This window comes from Gallinula chloropus (genome assembly GCF_964237585.1).
Source record: "Gallinula chloropus genome assembly, chromosome: 4".
NCBI lineage: Eukaryota > Metazoa > Chordata > Aves > Gruiformes > Rallidae > Gallinula > Gallinula chloropus.
The window spans coordinates 39098685-39119218 of NC_140088.1; the positions used below are offsets into that span (position 1 = coordinate 39098685).

The 20534-nt window shown below is 47.7% G+C and overlaps 1 protein-coding gene across 1 annotated transcript in view; it reads right to left on the bottom strand.

Annotated features, from left to right (window-relative positions):
- Positions 1 to 2048: 2048 nt before the first annotated feature.
- The window catches only part of RMDN3 (regulator of microtubule dynamics 3), a gene marked incomplete at its 5' end in the record, with an annotated part of 32507 nt that continues 14021 nt past the window's right edge, over positions 2049 to 20534 (bottom strand). The window contains 6 exons of the mRNA XM_084263331.1: positions 2049 to 2298; positions 4055 to 4135; positions 6241 to 6294; positions 8081 to 8179; positions 10243 to 10320; positions 11610 to 11685. Of these exons, the coding sequence (XP_084119457.1) occupies positions 2245 to 2298; positions 4055 to 4135; positions 6241 to 6294; positions 8081 to 8179; positions 10243 to 10320; positions 11610 to 11685 (442 nt within the window). The 3' untranslated portion in view covers positions 2049 to 2244. The remainder of the gene's footprint in view (positions 2299 to 4054; positions 4136 to 6240; positions 6295 to 8080; positions 8180 to 10242; positions 10321 to 11609; positions 11686 to 20534) is intronic.

Genomic DNA, 20534 nt, shown 5'->3' on the forward strand with positions numbered 1-20534 from the left:
AGCCAGCATCGCTGATTAAATACATCACTCCGGGACTTGCTGGCAGGGAAAGGCAACACAAGCATGGTGAGCTATGTGACTGCTTCAACAATTATCATTTCTCTGCAGAAAGAAACCCAACCAACCCAAAACCCAACAACAAACCCTGCAAATGTTCCCTGAAAGAATCAAGTTGCCGATCATCATCTTTGGGATATCACTGCCGTGGACTTCCCAGCCCGGCTTAAGCAATCAAAAAGAAAACAGCTGAAAAAAAACCCCAACCCTTGTACAAATATTTAAGGAGTGGACGTTCAAAAGAAAAAGAAAACAAATGCTCCTGCACTGGGAAACATTCAGAGCAAGGGAGATTCTAAGGAAGGATAAAGGCAGCTTCACCATCACAGTGAAGAACTCAAGGAAGAGCACAGAAATAAAGACTGGTCCCGGGTTACCCGTCGAGCTCTGCAGGATGTGGGGCTCGGCCCCAGCCTGTCAGCATCCTGTTCTCCATCGCCAAGCATCCAGTTTTAGCGTGCCAAGCAAACAAAGCTAACTGCACGCTTGCCTGGACCTCGCATTTGTTCAGCACCAACATCTTAAGAGTTTAATTTGGATGATCAAAGAAAAATAAAGCTAAAGAGCACCAAGCCCATGACACGGGGAGTTGTTAAGCTGGAGTTTAGTACACATTTCCCCTTTGGTGTTACTGTTGTGAAGTAAAAACCCAGGAGTTAAACGCACCTCAGCAAGGGACTGAAAAGGGTGATGGGGAGTGTTTTACTCCAGCACTTCTTCACTCCGCGCTTCACAAGCGCTACGCATGGCGGCAGAACGTAACCAAGCGTTACAAACCCAGCACCCAGTTAGCTGCCAGCTGGAAGGGGAAGGGCTGTCAGCAAAGCCTTGCTGGGTATTTGGGATGCTTCAGAGGTCAGTTTGCGCCTCACCGCCTGCGCGCAGCGTAGCTTCCGCCAGTACCTGTGAGCCATCGGACCAAACGTCAGCTGGCAGCAGCACCCACGTGGCACTTCGCTGCAGGATATCCCATTGCTGTGACAGTGTTGACTGGTAAACGGCCACTTCTCAAAGGAAGATATTGCACCCAAGCCACAGCAGCCAAGTTGAGAGGGATGTGAGAACTTTTCAATGGGAGGGAAGGGAGTAATGCCAGTGGGACCAAGTCGTGAAGTTTAGAAACTTAGTGCTCCCCTCTCCGACAGCAGCAATGCCCCACATAGGAGTAACGTACTTGTACTGCAAAGGAAATCACATTGGTCCCTGGCAATAACACTCTAGGACGAGCAGCACTGGTTTCCCCAGTGGAAAACCAGTATGGTAGCTGAGGCAGAGCTGGGAGGGACTGGCAAGGAGGTGCTTTGGACACCATCACTGATTTTTTCTCGGCAATGAAGTACCACTGAACCCCAGGCCAGTTTGGGTGGGGAGAGCCCTCAGAGCCCCCCAGTCATTGGCAAGAACACCCTCCACTAGCCCAGGGCACCCCACAACTCACCCTTGTAAGCCACCGTGGTCATCTTTTTCTGATGCTGCCCTAAGTGAGAGCGTCAGCGTGCTGCACCAGCGGGCTGAGGCTGTGAGAACGTCCCACTGCCTGCGGTGCGCCACGCTGGTGACAATCAGCGGCAGCCTGAGTGCCCGGCTCAATGCCGTGTGTCACCAGAGCGCCTGTGGAAGGCATGCCATCGGGCAGCACAACCAGTGGCACGTGACAGTGAGGAAGAGAGGAAACACTTAATAGAGGAAAAAATGTCAGTCGAAGACTTCTCAGGCATCGGCTGAGGCTCACACGCAGGCAGGCCTGAAGTGCCATCATCAGGCTGGTAGTTTGTGATATAAAATACATGTGTGTATCTATAAATACATATATATTGTGTATCTATTTTATATCACAAAGTATCTCTCATATATACCTATGATATATATATATATAAAAAAAAAAAAATCACAAAGACCTTTACATCACAAACTGTACCTATCAGACCCCCACCTGGTTTTAGGAAAGGGACATTTGTTTGGAACATTAACACCAACCACATGCAGTGCTGTAAGGAGGAAAACCAACACATTTTATATGACCAAACCCCTCTAAGGTCTTTTCCTGGATGTGCTGATGAGACTGTGGCGTGGTTTTTCCTGTAAACTCTTGTGGCTTATCCACAAAGTGCAATTGAAGTTGTCAGGATCACAAAACCCCCTGAACGAGAATTTTACTGTCTGTGCAGTATCAAGTGGAATGAGCCTCTATTCCTGCCGGACCAAGCGCATCTCTTCAAGTTCCCTCTCGCTTTCTGCGTCCTGAAATGCAAGAAAAGCAGAGATAAGTACACAGCCCGTCTGAAGCTGTTAGAAGAGAGAATTTCCCTCTTCTTCTCCAGCCCCACATCAGGCTTGAAGTAAACCCCCCCGCTTACGCTTTCCCTCCTAATGCTTCTCCCCACTCCCTGTACTTCCCTCTCGACACTACCGCCTTTGAAGCCCAGTTAAGTTCTCTGAGTACCAAAGAGAGTTTCTCCCATGTTTCCTTTTGCGAGACGAGAACCGACAGCCAGACTGGCAGAATACAAACCTCTTGCTCCCTCACCGAATTTCACAGTCTGGACATATGCTTGTTTTCCCTTCTCAACACCATGGAACTCATTTGATTGACGATGAGAACTAACATTTGCCAAGACTTAACAAAACCACTTAAACATTGGATTCCTCGCTCGACTCCCACTTTTCATTTCAGAGCAGGACAGAGAGTTAACTGTTCACGTCTTTTCTGCCCGCAGCTCTCCTGGGCTTACCCAAACTCCATGCTTTTCTGGTCAAACTGTTACGCCTCCAACAGATTTCTTGGTCTTTTGGGGGAAAAACCCCTCATTTTATTTGTCAGATGCCCCACACAGGAACATTTCCACCCAGTGAGAAAGCCCCTCACCAGGCAGAGCTGGCCTGTTCCCTGCAGCAAGAAGGGATTCGCTCTGCCTCATGCCCACGTCTCCCCAGATTTGGCAGCAGCCAACTGGTTTGTGGTATTTCGTGCGATTCGGGATGGTGCCCTGCAAGCAGAAGCACAGCCAAACCAGCTCCTTGCCAGACAGTCTGCCAACATCTCCCGCATACTTGTGGCTGGAATCTCAACACAATATTGCTCCAGTAACCTAAAGGCTACTTAAAACCAGAGTGTCATGAAAACGTGGCTTATTTCTGTAATTCTGCCTTCGGCCCCGGAACATTTATCCACCAGACCAAAGCTGAAGCCGTGAGAGCCAAAGGACCTTGTTTATGTCACCCACATGTTTCACAGCGACACAAAGAACATCAGATCAGCAGCAACAACTGATTTTTCTATCCAATTGTTCACTGGCAGTAACTGGGGGCACCTTTGGTGTGGTTTCTGTGTTACAGGAAGAGTGCAAAGGAAAAGGAGAGAGCAGAAGAGCTCCCAGCTGGGGAATGCTGCCGGGTGGCAGCTTCTAGAACACAGCCCAGTCTGCTCTCCTAAACCCTGCAGATGTAATTCAAGAGCTGATATATCCCAGATATTAAAAAAAAATAATAAAAGGAATAAATGCTGGGCTGCACACACGAACATCTGAATGGCTCAGCAGAGTCTGCTCCAGCCCAGGGCGGGGCATAGAGGCTGGCCTGGCCCTCACAGAGTTAATCACTGGCTGCTTCTCCCAAGCTATAGGGTACTTGGAAGAGGTACCACAGCAATCCCTCAGCACCAGAACCATTGCTCAGCCCCATCCGCACTGAGCTGACCAGGCACGGGTAAGACCCAGGCAAACAAACCTTCCCCAAAGTGGGGTGCTGGGAAGTGCGCTGCATACATACAGGGCACACAGCTGGACTGCTGAGCCCACTGGCAGACATACCCTCAGCTCCTTCAGATTTTTCATTACTTTGCTGGACTGCTTTAGGCATTGGGATAAGAGAAGGAAAGAGTCCAGCTAAGGAACAGAATACTTTAAAACCTGGGCTTACAAGCTGGAACATCTTTTAGAAAACAAAGTTATCTCCATAACTGTTTTATTTCTGATGGAGTGCTTGCTGAGACTGCTACCTCTTTTGTATTAGCTGGCAGCTCTGAAGCGAGATTCATCCAGAGGGCAGCTGCAGAGTTGTTCCCCAGGTCCCTGTAACACTGTGAAGAAAAAATGACAACGTGAGAAGAGTTAAATGGGAAAGAGCAGGCAGCTAATGTAGCTGAGCAATTATGGACCCTGGCAGCCGACAAGAAGAGCAATTTCCGCCTCTTAACCGCTTGCACTGCAGTGTGTCAGGCTTCTGACATTTCCTGCGGCACCCTTCAGTCCCAAAGCATTATAATCACCCTCAAATTAGGGAATACTGGGTTCCCTTTTTAGTCTGGACAAGGAGACTGGTTTCTGGTTGGAGATTTTAAGGTTTCCCTGGGATTTTTACCATTTTCCAAGCTCTGGCTTTATTTTCACTTACACAGGCACTATTCCTCACACCACCCCTAACCCAAGGGCATATCATTGCACAAAGCTTATGTTCCCTAGGCTGTTAAAAATGAGGTTCAACTGCAAGCACCATAACATCAGATATTCACATGTCCCTCAGGTCTCACAATAGGTGTGAAATATTCATGGGGAACTCTTCTCCTACAGCAGAGATACAGTCGTCACTCTGGGTTTCAGTGCCTTAAGTCATGAGGGCATTTGGGGATGGCAAAATAAGCATGGTAAAAGGAAGTGGCTACTAAAAAACCACCACCCCAACCCGCAGCAGTGCAGACCATCGCTGTGGCTGTTGTAAAAAGCCAACACTCAGACAGAGTAAGGACAGCAGTTAAACTCCTGGAAGGCTCTGACTTCAGACTCAAAATGCACAGTAAGTGCATGTGCGTATTTTAGGGATTTTCCTGTTCTGAAAGAGGACTATCTGTCAATTTTCTGCAGCCAGTGAGCTCAGAGCAGACAGTGATGGACATCCTCGAGGCCCGTGTCCCTGCGACAGGGTAAAAATGTCAGGAGATGACTATAAAACATGATTCTTTTCTTTGATGTTTGACCCACCAGAGCACCACCCCTTTCAAAACAAGAAGATACCAACTGCACTTTTAAAATGTTGTGATTAAGGATGTGATCCAGAGTGACAGAGCCTGGGATGAGGTGGGGGGCAATGACCCCAAGCCAAAATGAAACAGGTCCAAGCAGTCCTCTTAGCATCTGTGCTAGTTCGTGTTGGCAGCTTATTTCTGAAGCTCAATGGGATCTGCCAGACATGTGTCAAACTCTTAGCCCAATAAAATTGTATCAGCCCATGCAGATTGCACACAACCAAACCCAACTTTTTACATTGACTAGGAAAACCTAATTGCAGGGATTTTCTGCACAGCCAGAAGCAGGTGGCTGGCTGGCTTCCCAATACCTGGCTGCCCGTTCCCAACACACTCCTGACAAATACACACAGGGAGCTGCAGTACAGCAAAGGCAAACCCAGCTGGGGTGAAGGCTCCGACACCTCGCACTGTGTCTCTCCCCCTACTATCACCTTTGTTTTCCTTTAACAAGGTGCTTATTGTGAAATTAATTCTGCACCTAGATTGCAGTACTAATGAACTCCAGACCAAGTAGGTCCCACAACTCACATGCTATCCTGATAAAATTCACATTCCTGGGGATGCTGAAAATTCAGGAATTTCACAGAGGATGACTGCAGCTACTCTCCATCATGCCTGCTCTGGCTAATATTCCTAAAGCTCTATGGGCTCTAAGCATTTATAGATTCCAACCGAAGGTTGGAGTAACTGGGCAGCAGTTTAAACATCTAAGCTGATCCTGCCCTCAATGCAAACAAAAAGATCTCCAGGGTCTCTAGGTGCCTCGGATTGCCACTCCAGACTCTCATCTGTATGGATAAAAGAGACAGACTTTCTCCTTTACTTCTCACAGCTCCCTTTCTGGATACACCACAGCACTCCCCAGCAACGAGGGGGATCAACCCTCCAGCCTGCAGCTTCTCCAGTGCCACTTCACGTAGGATTTGGTCTGTTAAAATCCAAGAAGGGTGCTCCACCAGATGAGAGCAAACCAAAATCCCCCCAGAACTGAAACACACTGACGAGCCGGCTTTCTCTAGAAGCGCTCGTCGTAGAAGATCTGGCGCTGGCGTGGCGTCACGCACACGCGCTCAGCGCCCCACAGCCAAAGGCAAGGTTTTAATGCAAGTATTTTTGATCCCAGAAGCACATGATTAAAGCAAGCAGTGAGTGCTGGTTACCTTGGCAATGTATACTCTCCCAGCTTTGGAAAATCCTGGGCTCAGCTCCTCAACCTACAAAGAATAGAGGGTGGGAGAGACAGAGTGGAGAAGACATTAGGACATGCAAAGGACACAGGCTTATGGCGTTGCTTTAAAAAAAATAAAGCTTTAAAACCCCAAAGGTGACTCAACCCTACTTCTGTAAATGGATGAGTTGGTGTACAGGCTTCCCATAGGCTTTCCTGGCTGGGTTAGCAAAGTCCTCTGGAACTCATGAAGTGCCTGTGACTCAGCATCCAGACTCTCACCTAAACCGAGTGCCATGGCACAACAGTGATGTGGTGATGATGGGCACTCAGAAGCCAAGGGGAGCTCAGCATCAGCCTGATGACCCCCATGTGCATGTTTTTTAACCTTCCTGAACTGATTTTCAACCTCTCCTCCCCAACATCCCAATGCCAAACCTTGACAACCTTCCCCCAGTTCTCACCATCTCCTTCCTGGCTACTAATTCCCAGTTTCCCACATCTATGCCCCTCGGTTACAGTCACCACTCTCTGAGCACCTCTGTTCAGGACGTTCCTGTTGCAAACCCTTGGCTTGACCCATATCCTTGCTGCATTCAACCTGTACTGAGGCAGCACGGAGAGCACACCACAGACACCGTCCCTCCACTTAATCCTGTCACCTGGCCTTAGAGGTAGTTTGGTTTGTAACTAACTGCAGCAGAGAGCTGACGTGGAGCGTGTTGAGCACAGGGAGTGCACTTGTTCAGGGGTAACTACCTTCCAGAGGGATGCTCACGTGTCCTTTCCAACACCTCTCCACATCTGTCCGAAGGAGAACACAAGTTCCTGTTTCAAACCCCAGCGCCGCTCTAACCTACCCGGGCGACGCGCAAAGAGACAAAGGCTCTGCCTCACGCTGATCTCTGAAATGATTTAACCACTTTGGCTGCAGCACATTGCCCGGTGCTGATACCGATCATGCACTTCCCCCTCAAACAACCACATTTTGGCACGATGGTAGGAAATGGAAGTAAGCGCGATACTCCCCGACACTCTGCAGAACTGCTGGCCCCATCAATGAGTTACAGGGCGGGAAGGCAATTTGTTTCTGTGACACTTCATCAGAGGCGCTTAAGAGTAGTTCTCACGGGCAGAGCCAAAGACAGTCTGTTTAACTCGTTCAGCTCAGGAAGAGCCCTGCAACAGGAGCCCAAAGATGCGACTCAGGCCGTGTCCTGAGCACAGCTTCATCAGTGGGAGAACAAAAGAAAACAGCCATGCAGAGGGGAGGATTTTTACATCCTAGGCAGCACTCCTAGAAGTATCTCTCTAGAAATACATACGCAACATGCCCCTGAAGCCTTAAAGCAGTTGTCTTCGGAAGCACAAAATGGAGGAGTCTGACCTAATCAGAGAGCCTTTTAATAAAATATTCTGAGAGAAATCAGAATGACAGAGTGTATCTGCCCTAGCACTCCCAGGGATGAGCTCAAACCGATCTCACACATCCCGACAGAGACAAGACAATATGTGTTTGGCATCAAGCAATGAATTGCTCCACTACGCCGCTTCTAAAAGGAAAAGCAAAGCCCTTAAAAACAATTCTGAACACTCTGGGTCTAGTTCTGATATCTCCAACATCACGTTTTTCTGTCTGGCTACTCTATAACAGAGGCTCCACATTTCTTTTTGCTTTCATCAACTTTTCCTCTAGAGATTTCTGTCCATGGAGCTGCACTACAGAACACTGGGGGAGCGAGGGGTTTAAGCAGAGTACAAAGCACTCCTGATCCACATTTGTGATTGCATTTGTTAGGCCAGTGATTCCCAGACTTATCAGATTTCATTACCCGTAAGAAGTTCTGCAGCGCGTCCTGCACGGTGGCTGTAGGGGGGGCTTCAAACAAAGCAGCAGCAGTCCTTTTTTCAAGCCATCCTAGGTGGGAAACCTGCCAAGACAGTCAAGATGCAACTGTGAAAACCAGCAGAGAGACAGCATAAGCAGGAGTACACAGACAAGGAGCTATGTGGTTTCTTGTAGCTGGCTCCTACACTGGAGAGAACGCTGAAGACCTGGGTAACATCGCCAGATTCTGGATGAGCATTCAAGACTGGCCACAGAATTAAACCAGTCCCTGTCCCAAGCCAGCTTTTGCAGTCCTGTACACCAGCTGCCACGCACACAGTGCTCAAAGCAAGCCCCATCTCTACACCTGACCATCAGAGCCACGCAACAGCGTGGGTGGTCCAAAATCCCAAGCACAGCAGTCCCGCTGCTCCCGACTCTGCATGGGAGCAATGCGGACACGGAGCCTTCCCATCTTGCCCAAGAACATGTCCTCACCATACAAAGATCCCTCAAGAGAGGCAGGCTAAACCTTCCCACCAGCAGATACTCATGCTTTGAGAAAGGTAGCTATTCTAATTCTTCCAAGAAATCTTACTCGCCTGCTCCCGGTTCCTCTCCCTCTAATAAGAAATACCCTGAAATTTCAGTGGGGGAAAGGACGCAGGGACCGTAACTTATGATAGCATCTGCTTTTGTTAACATTGTGTGATTCTTACAATGCAGAACAACAGCACCACCACATTTCTACATCCATCTGGTTTTGGTTCGGAGCGTCAGCAGCTCCAGGAGCGCTAAGGCTGAGCAGAAAGCCCATGGCAGAGTCAAGAGCTCTGAGCTTCCGCTAGTTTAGCTCATGGCTCCTCTGTAATTACTGGTGTCAATTATCCCAGCTACAATCTCTGCAACACGACTTCATTCTTGACAGGAGCAAAGCACTTTAAAGTCGTATAAACCAAGGAGTAGATAGTTATTGCAAACTCTTACTTCTTTTTATAGGCACTAAATCTGATTTATGGTATTTGACTCCAAGCTTTCCCCTGTCAAAAAACATAACGCAGCCGGCACGCTTCTTCTAATACCTCCAATACTTTGTGCAGCAAGGGCAGAGGAAACACATGCAAAGGATTATACAGATATACTGTGTGCAGAAGCTCTTGCCAGCCCTAAAATGTCCTTGATCACATCCATATGTACTTAAAGGATTGAAGGCAGCTTGTTTTTATCAAGTAAAGCATGAGGAACGGTAAGCTAGTTCACACTAGTGCCCTTCCTAATCCATCCTTTGCCATTTCACCTCCCATGCTGTCTGCAGGGACCGAAAAATTGTGACCGGAGCCCTGAACCCTTCAGAGCTCCAACTCAGAGCAGTTCAGAAGTAACACTGGGTGCAAACAGCTTCCCTCTGGGAAAGAGACAGAAACCAGGAAGAAGGAAGAGCAGAGAAGTGCCAATAATAAATGAAACGGCAAAACCCAGCAGCTTTTACTGCTGTGCTGAGGTGTGCCAAGCACTCTTAAAGCCTTGTACTGATTCGGGGACAAAAGCATTACAATAGGAGGTGACAGGGTCAGTACAGAATGGCACTCTCCACGCTTTGAAAAGCGTCACCATGCCCACAGTGCCATCAAGCTCTCACCACTTTCTTATTAAAAACCCACACCATGTAAAATCTAGTGCTTCGAGGTCACGGTGGTGTGAGGGTATGCATCTGAGGTGTAAGAGGTGGCAAGAGAGAGAGAGAAAGACAGCCCAAAGCTTCTTGATTACAGGTAACAACAGGGCTTAGAGGAAAGTGGGGAGGCTCTGCATGGCACCATGTCCCAGCATGTATCAGTACTGTGCTAAAAGCACCAAGGTGCTACGTGTATGGGAACAGGAGCTTTGACATCACAGCAGGTTTTGGAATTCAATGCATTTGTAGTATTCATTCTTCTCAGCACTGTTTCAGTGTTCCCAGATGCCACCCAAGTGCAATTTTCGAACTCCTCCTTCAAGCAACCAGGACGTCTTCATCCCTCTGCCTTCCCACAGAGCACCCGAGTTCAGCAGCTGAAGAGAACACCCTCAGTCCTTGTGGCAGGAACTCACCTATCCTTCGTTCAAACAGCCATTAAATCCCAAGGAGGAAGAAAACAGCAATGAGCAGCTAATAAACTATTTTACCTGGTAACACCACCGGCCCAAAAGATAGTAAGACTTTGGATCCTCCGGTTTCAGTTCAATCGCTTTGTCAATGTGCTCCTGTGGAAAATCATCACCAGCACACATACGGTTTTGTTATAAGCAAATGCAATATCCACCGCAGCAGGGGAACACATGTGGGAAAAGGAAAGGAAGAAATCCACAATTTCAGTGTCAGTGATCAATAAAATTACAGCTACAAAGAGATCCTGAATTTTCTTAAAACTGTTTCAGTCACAAAGAAAACCGGTGTTTTATCAGCCTCGGAGACAAGAGCTGTGACACACAAAAAGTGAAACACAGAATCAGAGACAGGTTTGGGTGGGAGGGGCCCTCAGAACGCCCCCCACCCTGTTTCCCTTCCCTCCCCCCGGCCAGGACAGGGATACCCCCACCAGCCCAGGGTGCCCAAAGCCCCATCCAAGCCAGCCTTGAACCCTGCCAGGGATCCAGGGGCAGCCCCAGCCTCTCTCAGCACCCTGTGCCAGGGCCTCCCCACTCCCCAGGAAGGATTCCTGCCTCCCAGCTCCTCTCTAGCAGCTTAAACCCATTTTAATGCCTCACAGCTGATGAGCTGACCCAGTAAATGCTGAGCAGCTAAAAACTGTCACTGTTGTGACAGTTGTGTCTGGAAATAATTTCACTAAAAGCAGCAGGTATCGGGTTCTGAACATCACAGTCCAAACCTCAGAAAGGGAAATGGTTCAAGCTACGTTTCAGACCATACCTTCCCATTCAAAAATATTTCAGAAGATAGAAGTAACCTGGCAAAAAGGAGCAAGGTTTATAAAAGAGCTGCCCTGCATTTCATTGCACCCCTTTTTCAGAGCTTTGCCACAGCCAAATTCCTGGTGCCATCAGGGAGGCAACAGCTACACATGGCCTGTTCTGCGGTAAGCCACCCAGTTGCATCCTTCTACCATAAAAACATCCCTGCTTGGGAAGAAGGGTGGGTTAGGGGATCTGAAGCAGAGTAACTCCTGCTCTGTGTTTCTGGGAGGGCGCAAGCACGCTCACAGGCAGTGACTGAAGGAGAGGCGGTGCTGTGCCTTGTTCACACAAGGAAATTCCATGCTTCAAGTTCTCAGTCTCATCACATCCATACATTTTATTTGCCAGACCTCTCCTTTTTTCCTGAGATTACTGCACGCAAGAGTGCGGAGCCAGACCAACCACGCTCAGCAGGCATTGCTGGGACCGCCTTTCTCAGCCTGACCACCCACTTGCAGCATCTCTTTGGGACCTACTGCTTCCCTAGTAAGAGCTGGAGCCTGTTTTTCTATCTTGCTACTGTAGAAATAAGTATCATGCAATACTTACACTAGAACTAGTGCGTCCTTTCTACTCACCTTAAAAATGTAGCCAGTCTGAATGCGCTTCTGAATGCTCTCATGTTCTGATAACTGCCCGCAAAGAACAGCGTACCTACAGAGGAGATATTCGCGTGAAACCAAACCTTTTGGATCACAGACTCACTGGCTGTTGATGGCTGCCCAAGGAAGACATCTACAGGCATCAAAGCTTCGCAGCGTGCTGGGGAAGGCAAGGAACACTGTAGAACCTTTATAGGGAAGGGATGTACGCAGAGAACATCTGGTGCGGGAGGAGGTGTTAGCTGTGAACGCTGGCAAGTCAACGGGAGGGACTCCAGGGGATGCGTCGGGGGACATCGCTCCAACGGCCATGAAGCCTTCCTTCTACATAAACGCTTCCACACCCCCAATTCCTTCACCCAGCAACAAAACAGTACCAAAACTCAGAGCAAGGAGGAATAAATGCTACTGCAGTGAAAGCCAGGGCTGTGAGCAGCTCTAATACACTAAGGTGCACAGTGGTCTTCCATAGGCAATGCCCAATCTATAGCGCAGGGGGTCATCTGCTTTGAGGGGAAATCTTGGGAGCACCTACCTCTGTCCTGCATCCCAATACGGCCCCCAAACTTGGGAAATAAAATCACAGGGTTTCAGTGTTGCAAGTGCAAAGGCATTTCGTTTTGTCTAACAAGAGGTGGCCAGTTGTGATGCTGAGAAGCACGCTACGTAGCAAAATTAGTTCTCCTGTGAGCTGCAAAAGTTAAGGAAGGTTCCTTACCCATGGATTCACATGACCGGTCTCACCTCCCCACTCCACCATGGCTCAAACCCCCTCCCTGCATCACCTCCCATCACAGGGGTGCACAAGGGCACTGCTGCTGAACAGATCACACAAAACCAAGCTTGAGCCACACTGGTTCAGTCTTTGACCTCTGCCAGGTCTCCCAGGCCAGAGATGTGGGAATGGAAGAGGCTTCTCCCTCTTCCACGAGTGTGGCTCAAAACATACACGGTGGGACGGATGAACAAATGAACGACACAAGTCTCAGCCACTCAAAGATATAAAACTGAAAAGAAGAAAGAGGGGAGTAAGCCTCCCTTTGAGATTTCTTTTACAACCCCCACATCCCAGCATTCCTGGATGCCCTGTCTCATTTCACTCCCTGACATCCCAAAGCATCCCCAGTGCTTAACTGCAACACATGGGCCTGCAGGGATCTGTCAGACTTTTCAGTCTCCAAGGATGCTTTCCTCGATGCCAGGAAGAGCCCACAAACCATCTTACACCTCATGGCTCTTACCCAGACTAAGCTTCCAGTCTGTGAGTTGTGATACAAAGAAGTTGCATCTCTCCCGAGTACTTCCAATGTTGTCATTAAATCTCATTCCTTTGAAGTGTCAATTGTCTTGGGGTGGGGGAAAAAAGTGCCACTCTGCTTCAGTTCTGAAATTCTTATTTTTCATAGTAATGGAACTGATTACCAGATCGATGTCTTAACTGGGTACAGTCCTTTCACCCCACGGAAAAGGTCTGTAGCTGCCCTGCCAGCACCCGTCCCTTGCAGAGGATGAGCTGGGCTTATGACCTTCCCTGCTTTGTTTCACAAACATCCCCAACCACAATGTGAGTGGGGCTTAGAGATACAAGCCAATAAAAGGTTTATTTTCTAAGATCATGAGATAAAAGTACTCCTACACAATAAATCACATGGTCTGCAGCCCTGACATTAGGAATTACCAGAACAAAGCTCTTACAACCAAACTGTTTAGGTGCCCAAATACATGGGCAGGTGTTAAATACGGTCAGGGCAGGTTTAAGGATTCACAACAGAATGGGCAAAAAGCATGCCTTGAGAAATGGGAGCTGACATGGTACGTACCCTCCCTTTCCAACACCCCGTCCTTCCCTGGGAAAGCCTCAGTAGCCCTGCACAGCAGCATTAACCCGATAGGATGCTTGGCTAGCTTGCTCTGATCCCTCCACCATCAGCAGGGGCCATACACAGCTGCCAATGAATACAAATACTAGGGTTTTTAACAGCCTGGTGAAACCTTACATTAAATAAGCAGTAAAGAGCAGTGCTATCTCCATGTCATGGCAAATGAACAAAACAAACAAACAAAACGCCCAAACCAAACACTCAAAAGCCTCAGTTGGTATGAGATGTCCGAACTGGTTTTTCACTGCAGCTGTGCCTCGAGGTCCAGAGCCACCAGTGACTTTACATACAAAACTTTGTAGTGCTGAGATTTCGGGTCCTGGAGGACTCCAGATTCCAACTTCCCTTCTTTGTGCCAATGTGGTTGTCTGCCTTTATCTCCTCTGCTTGTTTAGTTTGGCTCACTGGAGCTATTTGTTCTGGTTCATTTTGCAAATCACCCTGGGACGTGAGGCACTCCTGACCTGGGAGGACTGATCGGCAGCCCTGCCCCAAGCTGAGGGTCCTGAGCTGGGGACGGGGATTTTTGTCTTCTGCAGACACTCTGAGCAGTGCTTACGAAGTTCCATACCGACATCTCGGCAGTCACCGAAACTGTATGTTATGATACCACTCGAGCAATGATTAACCAGAACTGCTCATTAAGCTGCTGACACCAGTCAAACCACAAGTTCCCGTGGGAATCTTGGCTCAGTAAGGATTTCCCCATTTATTAAAAAATAAACTCTGTAGAAGCAGATACTACCAGATGAGACACTGTCTGATTTTCCGGCTTAAACCCCCGAGCTCAGAGCACACAGCTCTGCAGAGCCGTCAGTTCCGACGCTGCACTCTGGCTGACTCCATGGAAGCGGGGCTCCTGGCCCCGCACACAAAACATACAGCTCTCGCAGCCCAGCACCTCCCGCTCCAAGGCCAGGCTGGTCTGCCAACCCAAATCCATCTCCTACCTCTCTCACCCATTGCAGAGACTCATAAGCTGAGCGTGCCGGTGCTCCTTTCCGCAGGAGGTAATGGGTACAGGGAAGAAGGGTGAGGCAAAGGGGAAGAAAAGGAGGAGAAAGATGTGGGAAGAAGCAGCTGTCTCACAGAACTGAAACAGAGTGTTTTCTATCACCCAAGATGAGCCAAAGAGGAAAGTCTGGCCACTGACAACAGCACCAAGAGATAAAGTCCTATTTCTTTTCTTGATTGCCTTTAATTTTTTTATTTGCTTCAGATGCATTTAACTAATTTTTCATCAGAATGCCCCACGCATCAGTGAGTTAGAATATATACCCAGTTAACCCTGAACATATTCCCATCAATCCCGAATATATTCCCAGTCAACCAGCATTAGCTCTGAACCCCATACACGCAGACTAGTCCGGAACAATCGTTCTGTGCCATTCCAGCAGCACTGCTAGTAAATCAAGAGGGAGGTTTTATCACCCACAGACAAGAAGATAAAAATCCTTGGCAGAGCTCAACTTTCAGTTGCCAGTCAAGTAAATGCTGGAGGAACAAACTCCTTTCTAATCAAGTAAATGCTCTGGAGAAAACAGAGCTCCAAAATACATATTTTGAGTAAGAATTTAGTTTTCCCAGTATTTTAAGAGTACATTACCAGCTATTTACCTTCCTGCACACTGAGTAGATCTATGTTAGACTCTTCACTGGAGCCAGGGAAGGAGGTGGGTAAGTAGCGTGCAGGCATTTAGACTGCAGTGAAACACACCAAAAAGGAAAATAATCATTAATTTAGGGATTAGTACCTTGAGGCACAGCAGAATTCCATGCTACTCACTTTTATCTTATTTTTTTCTTTTTTTCTTGAGGTCAAATAAAGCCAAGATGTAGGCAAAGGCAGCATGGAGCAAACTTTTCTCCAGAAAACTGGCAGATAAGAACATAAGAAAGGGCAAGCACATATCAACCCCTCCTCAGAATACTCTTCCAGCCTCCAATAGGTCAGGTATTGTCTGATTTTTTTCTTTCCATGCCCACTTCCTTTTGGAAGCCAGTTTGGTTTGAAGTGGATATTTTGCAACTTTATTTGACGCCGTCAAGTTCTGGATTTGGAAGAAAGCATTCCCACTTCCCCCTCTCTGCTGCCTGATGTATAGATAAGTTGCCAGGCTGGAGGAAAGCTGACAGAGAGGGATACAAGTCCTAAACTTATTCACCAAGTCCATGCACGAAGGCTGATCGGTGCTTCTGATGTCCCTTGTCGCGCATCTTGGAGCGCTGCAGTTCTGCGGTACCTGCTTTGAGAAGGCGAGGACAGCCCTGCAGAGCTTTTAGAGATACATTCATCATAACACCATGTCACACAAGGCTAAGTCCCATTTTCAAGTGAAAAATTACCCTGCACAGTCCTCTGCAAGCTGTAGGTACCGAGAACTGTAAAACCGAACAGTCCAGATACTTAACGTAAACAACTTTTCAATCCCCTGAGTGTGATGCTGAGACTACTTAAGCCCTCACTGAGTTAGTCACAGACTGCAGCTCTGGTGTAACAACTAACCTGAGCTGCCTGCCTGTCAATCCCCCTGAGCCTCAGCAAGTCAATTGACTGGTATACAGCTTGAGACACAGACACACATACCCCTTTCCTAAGCTACAGACTTGTTTATGCCCATTGTTGGGTTTTTTGCTTTGCTGGGTTCGGGGTTTTTGACTAATATATTTTACTTGCATGTGTGAACCTCAATACATCATACTTAAACTGTGTATCTCCTGATCTACAGGCCAGTAAATTGATTTTACTTGCATGGCCACAGCCAGGGATATCCACCTAAGTGAATCTACTCCGTGACTAAACATTTAACTACACACACTCTGAAACAGAACCATTTATTTTCACACGAACGCACTCAGCAGAAAACAAGCCAGGTATTTATGGCACACAACTAGGCAGAAGGATGCAAGTGATTTACTAAGTCCTGCAGTAGTATTTTGTTCACTGCAAAAGTGTGTTTGTAGGTACATGCATGTGTGTGGTAGGAAAGTGAGGAAAAAAACCCCTCTCATTTCTTGAATTCCCACAGACCCGCTCTAAACCTTTCATCTTTCAGCAGCTGTCCCCCCATCGCACACCTGTGGGAATAATGGAATACACAGTCCTAGCTGGAACCATACCACACTGGGAGCAAAACTAGGCAGAAGGCTTGCTGGCAGCTCCTTGTGCCTGCTCTGGATGACAGCCTGGGAATGGCTGCAGCAATACTTAGACATCCATAGGAGACCTCATTTGAGTTGGACTCATCAGTAGAATCCTCAAGAGCCACAGTTATAGCAGTACAAATGTTATCCCACTGCCAAGTCGTAAAATTCCTGAATGCCCAGATATTCATACGAAGGTCTCTGCTATTTTATAGGAAAAACAACTTTAACCTTTTTAAATTGAGGCAACACTGTGTTTTTAGCTTTGCTACACACGCACAGTCAATGCAGATCATGGCTTGTACCTGCCAAGTAACAAACTTCGTCACTTTGCTGTGGCAGAACCGACAAGAACACAACTACTGAATCAATTCACGACGACTCTGGTCCCTCCACACACGCCTTACCCTCTGCAGCACAAGCCACCGGCCGCACTGGCTGCTTCATTTCACCCAGATGCACTAAGACGAAAGCAAGAGCTCAACACACAGATGAGTAATTCCTGTATAACCCGAAGGCTGTGAGGCCATGCATCCCCTAAAACAGCATCATGCTCAACCCGGAGGACAGAGGAGCCCAGCCCCAGGATGAATTCAGACAATCACTTGAAACCAACTCCAGGCAGAGACAAAAAAAATCTGCTCAGGAGCTTAGGGGTGTCTTTGTTTCTGTGCTCCACTATCAACTAATTATTCTCTGTTAACACAGAAGCAATGTCTTAGCAACAAGCTCTCAAAAAGACCCCAACAAGCACCCAAACCAGCAAACCCCAGCCTTATTACACATGGGATACTGACATTTCTAGCAATTTGAATGCCCAGTCTCACTGATAAGAGAGACAAGAACAAAAGTGACCTAAGTCTCCCCCATGGAGAGAAATTACTGAGGACCAGAGACCGAGCAATGCACAGTGAGTTTCGGGACGGCTAGCATCACTTCTGTGAATTCCTGTGTGCAGAGGGAACGTGTCATGGCTGGATGGGGTGCAAAGCTGACCTGCAGCTCACTGCAGGCTGAACTGCAGGCTCACTGCAGGCTGAACTGCACGGGGGTTCGTCGCTGGAGGTCTGTTTGATCTGATTTGAGAAGCACAATCAGAAAGAACATGACTTCACTTTGGAGTGACCGAATCACCCAAGTCTCCTTCACCCCTGATTTTTCCACCCTTAACCATTCTTTGAAAATTACTGTGAACAAATGGACACTGGAGTGGCAAAAAAGCCCCCTGACTGCAACACTAAATAACCCCTGAAGTCAGGTAATATAGCAGAGATCCAATCTGAGTAGGCTGCAGACAAGCACACGCTACAGAGCTCATCGGCTGACAGGGAGTTCTGTGGCTGCAGAGAATCAAATTTAAAGGGCAGGGTAGATCAGAAGCAGCCCAAGGCAATTATCTGATGCTGTACCAGCAAGCCCCGGCTAAAGTGTGATATATATACAATTTCTGAGTAATAAATTGAAAAAGAATGAGCAGAAGGTGGAGAGAGCCCACAGAGCACAAGGAGAAGAGGAGGTCTACAGAACACCACCATGCCGAAGGGTTGGGACGAGCAGATCTGCACTCTATCAAAGCACTGGATGAATGCAGCGACTACTGTGCTCTCTTACTAACAGGTCCCTCATGTTAAATGTTTTGTTCTATGTCTAGAGAGGGCAGAGGTAGAATCAAAGCTTAGGCTGATATCAGAAAAAACCTATAAAGTTATATATATTTCGTATCATTTTATACAATATGTATATATAATTACAAATTCACAGAATTGTCGGGGTTGGAAAGGGCCTCCAGAGATCATCGAGTCCAACCCCCCTGCCAAATTTTTCCTTAGAAAATTAAGTGCACTACTTAATAAAACAGGAGAAAAGGGAGACAAGGGGAAAGCCAAGCCCCACCATGAGAAGTTTCTACGGACAGTTTCGCCATACCTGGCATACACCGCTGCAAGAGGGTAAGTGGGATGACTTTCTGAAGGTCCCTCCCAACTCTGTGTTCTTCATTCCTGAAACACCAGGATCGAACCGCTTCTCTGGGTCAGTGCTCCGTTTCACACTTAACTCACATTCCTACGATGGCATCCAGGCTCCAAGAAGATCTGGGAACCCGTTGTCTGGGTCAGCTAGCCCCAGAGTCTGCTCATGGCTAAAAGCAAAGTTCATCTCCATTCGAGATTTAAGGCAAAATTCATACAACCACCACAGAAAAGACAGGCTGGAATATGCCCTTCTCTACCTTTCCATAATCCTAAAAATTAAAACAGCCATTAGCTACCTCAAGTGGGGCACAAAGTGCGGCTTCAGTTTTGTTCAGTGTCTCTGGTGGTTCTACCTGCTAGGATCTCCCACCTGCCTTGGGAGGTGGCAGGGGAGGCCGCATGTGTCTCTCTGTACAACAAATCGCACCCGGCCCCAGCGAAGTCTGAAGATACAAATGGTATTTGCTGTGTAGAACACACGATTTTTATGGAGTGAGCTGGTGTTTATTTAAACTTCTGGTTTGACTCAGAAGATTGGCTGAAACTCCGAAGTTTCAGCTGTCCTCACAAGAGCTACTGGCAAAGAACCTGGATATACCTGGGAGAGACGTTTGAACTGTAAAAAGAAAGATGGCAGGAACTACTACAGCTTTTGAGGAAGCTGTCAGCAGCATCAACGCTGCCAAGAAGAGCTGCAAAATGAAGCCTTTTGTAGCACGAGTTGTTTTCCACTTTTGTAGCATTACCACCTGCGCCATGAGAGCTTTCTATTGACATAGTCACTCTCTTAGGATCCCAGTTCTCAGAGCTTCCTTTTTTTATGCCTAACAAATAAACAACCAACAGACTGTAAATGTCAAGTTCCTTCATAATTTCCAAGAGGAGGAGGGAATACTGACCCCTGCTGAGATTTCTTTTGTCCCTGCTCATGCTTCTAAGTACTTTCTCTTCCTTGACTCCCATCCCAGAGCAGCTGTGGCTCAGGACATGGAGGTGTTTCAGGGTACTGAGACCCCTGATGCAGGGAGGGTGAGGGGTGCTACCAGGCAGCTCTATTTTTCTTCCTCCAAGTACTGAAACATCTTGTGGCGCCCATTCCCATTTGCTATCATTGCTTCTGCCCCTAACGTGTATCATCAGTAACTTCCCTGGTTAATCCACCTGGGGAAGGGGAAAAGCTCAGCTCCCGCACAGATGTAGCTGTACCTTGGCCAGACCTGGGCAGCAATCCACACGGAGTTAAATCCTGAAATACTATCAATTGTTAGAATTAAAGCTGTCTTCAAGTCACATCCAGAACACCATCATTTCTCAGAAGACCCAGCATCCAGCCAGATGTACTGACAGGCTCCAAAAGGGCTGGTATACAACTCAGTGTCTGCCAAGTGCACAAGACACTCCACCAAAGCATGAGGCTCTTTAGAACAGAGGGCACATTGCGGGGGATCATCCAACCCAAGAATGCATCCTCCTCCCGTTTCTCCAGGACACTCATAACACCCTGAAGAAGGCCAAAGTGTATTACTACTTCTGCAGCAACAGCTTTCAGCAAATCGTGGTTAACTTCCACCACAAAACAGTCAATTCAAACAAAGCTGGTAATACAGCACCTGCAAAATGCTTCCAGATGGCCCTCTGAAATCCCTGGCTGCTCTGGTTGTACTTCCAACATTTCTCTTCACAACAGGAGTGGAGGCCAAGGCAAACACACAGCTCACTATCCTCTCCTGAGCCCTACAGCTGCCATTACATGCCTGCAGTTGGGCTGGGAACAGCCTCACTGAAACGGATGGGGGATTCTAACAAGGCCACAAATGAGGAGAGCACAACATATTCATGACTAAGCAGCAAATCGCACAGGTTTGTGCCATGATCAATGCCTCTTCCATCTATTCATCCCTCCC